At 49.0% G+C, this 9,124-nt stretch overlaps 1 protein-coding gene across 1 annotated transcript; it reads right to left on the reverse strand.

The window, feature by feature from the left end:
* Positions 1 to 5,399: 5,399 nt before the first annotated feature.
* LOC123042255 (G-type lectin S-receptor-like serine/threonine-protein kinase B120) lies at positions 5,400 to 8,759 on the reverse strand. Its single transcript, XM_044464743.1, has 7 exons — positions 7,517 to 8,759; positions 7,083 to 7,181; positions 6,835 to 7,001; positions 6,363 to 6,573; positions 6,026 to 6,263; positions 5,780 to 5,930; positions 5,400 to 5,702 (listed from the first exon to the last, which is right to left on the reverse strand). Exons 1-7 carry the CDS (start codon positions 8,757 to 8,759, stop codon positions 5,400 to 5,402), a joined length of 2,412 nt encoding a protein of 803 aa, XP_044320678.1.
* Positions 8,760 to 9,124: the final 365 nt, after the last annotated feature.

Genomic DNA, 9,124 nt, shown 5'->3' on the forward strand with positions numbered 1-9,124 from the left:
CGTGCGCCTTATACAGCAAGGCGAGGTGGTCCTTGTACTTCTTCATGATATGCCACCGACACAGCTTATGCAGAGTTTGTGGGAGGATAGTTTTTAATGCTGCCTTCATCGGAGAACACTGGTCTGAGAAGAGACAAACAGTGTTTTTTTATTAAGTTGTTTGTGTGTTTGCAAGATAGATGGAAGAAATATAAGTGCACAAAACAAAACAAAACGTAAGTATGTAGGTGTTTTTTATTTTTTGTACCTGTGAGCATGCAGATTGGCGGCTTGTTGTTCATACACCTCAGAAAGGTTTTGAAAACCCACTCAAATGATGGTATTGTTTCATCTCGCACGAGTGCAACAGCAAATATGGTGCATTGTAGATGATGGTTCACCCCCATAAACACTCCCAGAGGCATGTGGAATTTGTTAGTTTTATAAGTCGTGTCAAATGTAACGCAGTCTCCAAAATCTTCATACGATCCTCTGCAACTTGCGTTCGCCCAAAAGACGTTTCTTACACGGTTATCTGCATCAACATCATAATTATAGAAGAACTCTGGGTTTATCTTTTGCATTTTCTCGAAGAAATTCAGAAGTTTCTTGACATCATCTTCAGACTCTTCTCTGGCAAACTTCTGTTTCCTGCATTTTCATAGACAATTCAAACTTATCTCACCAAACAGGGAATAATTACAGACAGAATGCTCAAGAGATATGCTCTGTTACGTGCTTAGCTATTTACCCAGTCGCGGCTAGTATGTCCCATGTACTGCAGACCACCGGTCATACGCGACAGCGTCGACATCATCTGAGCATGTGTGTGGTTGTCCAGTTGCATGTCTTTCACTAACTGGTCTATCAAAGGATCGTCTTTTTTGTGCAATCGCATGTGCAACAGCATCCCGGGGCTTTCCAGCATCTTGTGATTGTGGTTGAGTTGAACCATTTCTATCACAAATTTGCCATCCTTCCTTTTTTTAACTCTAATCTTTGCATTGCAGCCAATCCTTTTTGATGTCTTCTGACGTACCCGGTGATAATCTGACACAGCCTCTTGTGGACCCCTTCTCTTGAGCAGACAATGTAGGCATTTGTCCTGTGTTTTGCCCTCTTGCGTATACCAAACCCTGCACATCTTGCATAATTGTTGTAAAAGTCCCATGCCTTTTCGTACGTGGTGAACTTCATTCCAGCAGCAGGTACGAGGTTGAGCGGCATGTTTTTATCCTGCATTAATTGAAATGCTATATGAGAAAATTTGTTCTGTTCTATTTTTTGAATACGAGGAGTGCATACGAGTTTAATAAAGCATTTGCAATGTTCCTAGCCAAAGCTCACAAGAAATATCAGTGTGCACTGCAATGTTATCTGTATGGACTGTAACTATTTTTTTCAGACCATAAACTTACATGTGTGTAGAGTCGTTCGCCTGATGGTGTTTGCAGCTCGCCGGGTTGTATTGGACATGGCCGGGTTATAGCAGATGTGTGTAGTTGAGGATCTCGCGGCTGTAATGGTGAGGAGGATTTGTACCTGCTATTTACTTTTGACCGAGGCACCGTTGGTGGTCGCAACGTCGAAGTTGATGCAACAGGTCTGGTTGGAGCTCTGTTTTTCGGTGCAGCAGGTGGACGCTGAGCTCTGTTTTGGGGTGCGGCAGGTGGACGTGGTGGTAATCCAGTGTTGTGACGATGTCTCGGTGGATTGGTTTTAAAATTTTGGAGCAGTGGCACATCATCATAGACATAATCATCATCTGCTGCAACATCGTGTTCAACTGCGTCATCATTATCTGTTCGGACATGCTGTCCAAACGTAGTGAACTCATGCTTATACTCTGGGTTGAGAACTGTTATCGGCTCATCTTCATCGTCATCGTCTTTATCATCGCGTTGGTGAGTGCCTTCCCAGACGAATGTGACATCATCGTCATCTTCAACTACATCTTCTTCCTGGGAAAAATCTTCTTGTGGAGAGTACTGCACCCTGTTTGTCGTCGTGAAGAATCCATGAGGAATCTCAGGGGTAACCCAGCCAGTATCTCTGTCAGAAGAATATCCACTCTTCTGAAAGTTGTTGTTCTCAGTGCTGTCAATTATGCGCGACATTTTGTATCTGCTGAACGTCATCTCCTACGCACAAAATGACCGAGCTGCATTGTCAGATTAAATGAACTGAATCATGCGAACTGCAATGTGTTCAAAATGGTACTGCCGAAGCAATGCACAGTGACTGCATCACCCCTCAAGGTGAACTGAAGCAACCGCACTGCATCGTTATATGTAATGAACCTATACAAGCGTACTGCATTTTCCCCCACAACGAACTGAAGCAACCACACTGCATAAGTTTTGTACTGCATAATCACGCGTTGTACTGCTTGTACTGATTTGTCTATGATAACTACACTAAGATGGTTTAGGAAGTCTACTGCTTACCTCGTGATGCAGTGATTTCTTGCGTTTACAGGAGGAAGTTCCCTTCTCGTCCTCCTGCACAACTTTCACGTTCGCCCGTGCAGTCCACTTGCCCTTCAGAAGTTCATGGGCGGTCTGGACGTTGCTCAATGTGAATGGGGAAGGAGGATTTGCTCTGAAGGTTGATGCAGACTTATTCCAAGAAGCTACAGTGGATGAAGAAACCTTGCGCACACTCCTCCTTGCTCGAATTGGTTTGATGTCGAGGCAGCACCAATCCACATCTGAAGAATTACAGCTAATTGCAGGCCCTGAGGAGTTCGGTGGCGGCGCTACCGAGCTGCTGCCGTGGAAGAAGGCCGATAGGCTGGTGTTGCTTGGTGCCTGCCGCGGAAGAAGGCCGAGAGGCGACGGGCGGCGTCGCTGCCTGGCCACCGCCGCGGAAGAAGGCCGGGAGGGGAGGGGCGGCGTCACTGCCGGCCGCTGCCGCGGAAGAAGGCCTGGAGGGGAGGGGCGGCGTCGCTCCCAGGCCGCCGCCGCGGGAGAAAGCGGGGAGGGGAGGGTCGGCATCTCTCCCAGGCCGCCGCCGTGGAAGAAGGCCGGGAGGGGAGGGGCGGCGGCTAGCCCAGGCCGCTGCCGCGGTAGAAGGTCGGGAGGGGAGGGGCGGCGACGTGATCTGTTGGTGGTGTGCAGAATAAGGTGTTTTGGTGTGCAGAATAAGGTCTTAAGGGGTGTTATCATAATAGACCCACCCTATATGTGTGTGTGTGTGTGTGTGCGCGCGCGCGCGCTTTAGTGTGTTCATTCACTCATTTCATTTTGTATATGTCGTCCATATTGAAATATCCAAAATGACTTGCAAAAGTGAACGGAAGGAGTGCATCACTAGCGTTCATGATGAGCACTTTCAGGCTCACTGTCGCCATGACATAGAGCACATCCTTTGCCGCCATTTCGTAATCACCATTGACACCCCAATCATCTGTACTCCATTTCCTTTTAGGAACTGGCAGAAGCTCTGTTTTTTTAATGAGAGAAGCTCTGTTCATGCTGATCACTTTCAGGGTTAGCTAGGTTAGCAATTAAGCAGAACAGAAGACAGAAATTGGAAACATACCTAGTAAACCCTTAAGAAACACAAGCTACTGGAGGCGGTTGGTGACAGTGGGAGATGGCTCTCCTCTCCCCCTCCTGTCCCCTCCCGTGCTCCACCTCCTCCACCCCATCGTCCTGCTCCCTCCAGCAACTGCGGACCGCCCCTGCTTCCTCCTCCCCCCGTGCTTCCCCTCCGTCTCCGGCACCAATCTCTTCTTTCGGTGCTCCCATCTCCCCCTCCCTTGGATCCCCTCCTCGTCCTCCCACCCTTGGATCTGGCTTCGACAACAAATTCTAGGCCTTATCTGCTGATGGGGGCAAGGCTGATTCTGACTCCGATTCCGACCTTCTCCCTCTCGCCTCTGCTTCTTTTCCTGCTGTGGCGTCGGCGCTGAGGTCGGGTCCGACGGGGCGCGTCCGGAAATTTACCCCGGATGGGCACGGTCGGCCGGTACTATCTGATGCGGCGGTTGGATCTGGCTGGGTCTAGGTTGGGCGTGGTCATCGGCGGAGCCGTTCGGGGACGGTCTCCTCGCCGGACCGTGCTGCTTTTGGGGCTGGCCCTTTGTGGGTCGGTGGTCTGGCGCGTCCTTCTTGCTCCCTTCCGTCCTCGTCGCCGCTGGTCAGGTTGGGCCCAACGCTGCTGGCAGCGGCGATGGAGGCTTGTTGGCCCCTGGCTCGACCCACTTTGGCCCTGTTTGGTCCGTCTGTTCCTTTTGGGCCGCCACCGCTAACATCGTCCTCTGAATTTCCCCCTCTTTCCATTCTGGGCCCTGGGCCTATTTTGGCCCAGCGGACCCCTCCCTTCTTGCGAGCCCGGCCTATGCGGCCCCTCCTGGCCTGGCGTGCTCCGGATATTTATGGGTCCGCAAGGGTTCCGCCCCTCATTCCTAGGGTTTCCTTCCTCTCGATCTGATCTGTGTTGCTTCCGCCCCCGCATCCCTCTCTATCGCAGATCCCCTCCTCCCCCACCCCTCTCTCTCTCTCCTTCACGTCTGTTGTGGCCATGGATCGTTCTCGTGGCTCATCGAGTGAGGCCATGTTGGGCCAGAAGCGGCGGCAGGAGGATTCGGGCGATGGGGCGGCGGATGTGGAGCTCGAGTCGTCCCTCCGTTCGAAGCTTGAGGCCGGGCAGGCGATTCGGTCGCAAGTGGCCCGCGACCGCGAGGCCTGGGCGGCGGGGCCTGAGTGGCTCCAGAAGGATGAGCGCACTCGGTCAGCGGCGGCGTCCGCGGCCCTTTCGGGGTCGGAGGCCCCCGGATCGGGCGGATCTGGGGTCGACCCCTAGGAGGCCGCGGCGGCTGGCGGCGGTTCTGGTCCTGGCTCCCGTCCCCCCCTCCTCCTCCACGCAGTTCGCTTCCCCTGGCTCGTGGTGGTGGTCGCTCCTCTAGCACCTCGTCGGGGCCCAGTGAGCGCCTGATGGGGCATGGGGGCGCTGGATCTGGTGCCTTTAGGCGTCGTTCTTCGGCGTCCGGTCCCGGCTCGTCTTCTGCTGCCCTGGGCGATGGGATCTTGCTCCCTTCCCCTCCTCCACTGGCTCGTCCGTCCCCTCCGCTTCCCCAACCACCCAACCCTAATCTTACCTACTTTGCATGCCACCAGCCCGACCATTTCCAGTCCCGCTGCTTCAATCCACCTTTCTGTCTCATATGCAGAGAAGATGGCCACCTCATGGTGGACTATCAGAACCGCCATAAACCTACTTCCTTTAAGCTTTACGGCCAAGGCCTCCTTGGGTGCTCTTTCTATGCCCTTGACAGTGAGATCCCTCTGGTGGTAGTGGCCCCTGCGCTGTCCAATGCTTTTTCACTACGACACAACAACCTACTGAAAAAATTGCACTCCACATATTTGTACATCATAAAGTATCAGCTTCTGATAAAGTATACAGCTTCCCATCTAACGCCCCTCAAGTGTTGTGATACTCACTACATTCATAGTATTTTCCATGTTTTCCCTTGTCTTTCCAGGTTCAAAGCTTCGTACAGCAAAATATGCAGGCTGCTTTGGTGCCGGGAGCAATGCACTTTCATTCTCCAACATAAAAGTAACTGATGCCATGAGTGGCCTATCATTCGGACAGTCTTGAACGCACAGGAGCCCGACATGGATACACCGTAGAACTTCATCAAGTGAACAACTCTCAATAACCGAAGAGTGCACTAGTTCTGTTGCTTTTTCATCTTCCCACAGTCTCCATGCCTAAGCCAATAGAAACAACTTATGATCAAGTTACTATGTTTGATATATTGAGATTCTATGCATTTATACATACTTACGTAAGCTGTAAGGCTGACAAAATTCATTACGAGTTGCGGCGAGGTGATCTTCAAGCCACTTACAATCTCCAAGAGAAGAACACCGAAGCTATAGGTGTCCGATTTTACAGAAAAGGCACCTCCCATCACATATTCAGGTGACATGTAACCACTGTTTTAGAAAATTCAAAGAGGTGCATAATTTGGGATAAAGTAGACAATAGAAATTAGAACCTTGAGACGTAGCTAGTGCATTGAATTACTTACTATGTCCCAACTACCTGGGTAGTGTTTGCCTCTTGTTTGTTTCCACCAAAGATTTTTGCCATACCGAAGTCTGATATTTTGGGAGTCATTTCAGAATCCAACAATATGTTGCTTGGTTTGAGATCTCTGTGAATTATAGTTAATATTGAATCTTGGTGGAGGTAAAGAAGTCCTCTCGCTACCCCTTTAATTATTTTGAAGCGTGTGGACCAATCAAGCACATATTGTCTTGTATCGTCTACAAAGATGAAAAATAAATGAAATATATCATCAGTAATGAGTGATGTTCTTTTGGTTAATCAAAAACTTGTAATATGCATCAGAAGCCTGAACATACCAAAAAGGAATGTGTCCAAGCTTTTGTTAGGTAAGTATTCATAGATGAGTAACCTCTCATCTCCATAAATACAGCAACCAAGAAGTCTAACAAGATTTCTGTGTTGCAATTTCGCAATCAGAATTATTTCATTTTTGAACTCCTCTATCCCTTGGGAAGAGCCCTTACTAAGCCTTTTGATAGCAACTTCTTTGTCACCTTGCAACATTCCCTACATGTTTTGTATATCCTGAACTGTTAAACAATGAAAGCAATCGTTTCCAGAGATAAAAGTATTCTTCGTATTCTTCAAAAACAGAGAACGTGCTACTATAACTGTGGAGGTAAGGCTTTATATATGTTACTCCCTCCGTCCGAAAATACTTGTTGTCATCAAAATGGATAAAAAGGGATGTATCTAGAATTAATATACATCTAGATACACCCCCTTTAATTTATTTTGATGACAAGTATTTCCGGACGGAGGGAGTACCTTGTAAACTTTACCAAAACCTCCGCTTCCAATTTGGTTAAATTCAGAAAAATTATCTGTTGCAGCAGCAATATCTTCAAAGCTAACAAATGGAAACTCCACATGTTCACCACCCATTTCACTGGACGAGCTAAGGTATCCTAGCGTCGGTCCCTTCTGCCGTATGCCTGCTAAAGATTAATACTTTTGTTATTAACACTCGTAAAAAGAAGTAGAATTTTGAAAATAAGGGTCGGTTTTCATTCTACCTTTGTATTTGCATATGCTGACAAGGGCTATGCAAGCAAGTAGCAGCACACATGCCAAGGTTGGGAGTACAATCTTTACCAATTTGCTATGCTTTTGAACTGCAAAACGAATCCTGTATAAGTTTAGCACATCGCTAATTTACAGCCATGAGTGAACCATTGACCGAATAAAACTGCTACACATAACCCTCTAGAATTACTGCTGGGCTTATGCTAAAAAGGGATCTAATATTGCATTATGCTTGTATAGAATATTCATAGATCTATCAATACGCTTACACCAGAGTAGTTGGACACAAAAGAAGTATTTGTCCGCTACTGATATACTGTTAACTTCATAAATTTAGTATGCTTAAATGTTGGTGTTTATCTGATAACATTAAATGACATGCTAACATAAGGCTAGAAGCCTAGAATGCAGTTGGTGCATATACCAGGAGAGTTGGCAAGCCGGAGGTACAGGTTCTCGCCATAGTCGCTAAACTTTCCTGTGTCGATAAGCTCCCCTGTCCAAACCAAGCACCTTGACTGGTCGGCCGTAGCATCATTAGTGCTAAAGTTGGCATAAGCATAGGCTGTACACAAGCAATTGTTGCTGCACTCAGTCATGCAGTCGCCAAAGCTTCTGTTGTGGACACGTAAAAATTTGTCGGGGAGCATCATCCTAGGTAAGGTCACGAAATGACTTTGCTTGCTGCATTTCAGATCTTCGATTCTTCTACATCCGCTTGAGAAGTTAGGACCAGAGGGCTCAAACCCATCGAGGCAACTACATGTTGGGACAGCCGCCGTGTAGTCACAATAGCCGAACGGGCCACATGAAGCGTAGACGTTGCAGCTAGCTGGGGGTGCGGTGGTGGTTCTCCATGACGAGCGGTTGTTCAAGCTCAGAGTCAACACACCCATGTAGTCGAGCCTAAGATGTGCATACTGTGAGGCACCAGAAACTCTAAAATCATAATAGAACCCATCCCGTGTCCTGATAATAGCTTCATACAAGACAGTATTCTGGTACAGTGTGCCAACCGCCATCTCACCGTTGAAGATGCGGCGGCGACAGGGCCTAGTCCCGTTCCAAATGAAAAACTGAAGGTCTGAGCTAGGATCAAGGCTCATAGAGAAGACTCCAGTTGACAGGTCATTGAGGCCCTTAGAAGCAATAATGCGCCACACCACATGGCCCTTCTTGCTCAACATGGTCCTACCTGGGAGGAGTGTGTCGGTAGGGTGATCAAAGCTCTGCCAAATGGACGTGTCATTTGGTGACTGGACGACGAAATTCCCCGTGTCAAGAAGCACCGCAGTAACTCCCATGCTGCCCTTGATGTCGCTCTTCACGGCCCAAGGAGTGTGACCTTGGGAGTCCGACAACACCAGGTCAGAACTGTTGGTGATGGCGAGCGTTGGAGATGAAGCGGCGGCGATTGGATCGTCGCGGTTGGCGGTCCATACGACGGTGCGGCCGGCCATGTTGTGGTACCATATGCCAAGGTACAGGCTCGCGTTGGAGTTGTCCGGGGAGAAGAAGCCGAGCGCGAAGTCCCCGCCCTTGGAGACGATAGTGTCGCCGGGGGAGAGCGGCTTTGCAGACGACAGCCGGTCATCGGATCTGCAGAATGGACTGAAGAAGAATAGGAGGATCAAAACTGGAATGCACGGCGTGCCGGCCTGCTTCATCTTCCTGGGAAGAAGGAAACTACTACATAGTTCTTGAGAACAATTGGGCTGGCTGTTGCAGGGAGTGGACTTGTAGTTGGGGATTTTTCTTCCGGCCAAGTCAAAATTGGACAATGCAAGCAAGAGTAGTACTCGTATGTGTCTGCGTGAACAAGTCCTCGACGAGATTTGACTTTTGAAGTCTTGAACTACGTGACGAGTAGTATGTGTCTGCGCAAGGAAAAATTCGTTGCTAGGTGTTGAGTTTCGAAGTCTCCATCGGGGGGATTTGACATTGGAAATGAGAGTGCGACAGGGGAAAACTCACGGCTTGGACGCGTGCGTCCGATGGAGGGTCCTGCTGCTCCCTCAACCACGGCGAACTC

The sequence above is a fragment of the Triticum aestivum genome, chromosome 2B (assembly GCF_018294505.1).
Source record: "Triticum aestivum cultivar Chinese Spring chromosome 2B, IWGSC CS RefSeq v2.1, whole genome shotgun sequence".
Lineage (NCBI taxonomy): Eukaryota > Viridiplantae > Streptophyta > Magnoliopsida > Poales > Poaceae > Triticum > Triticum aestivum.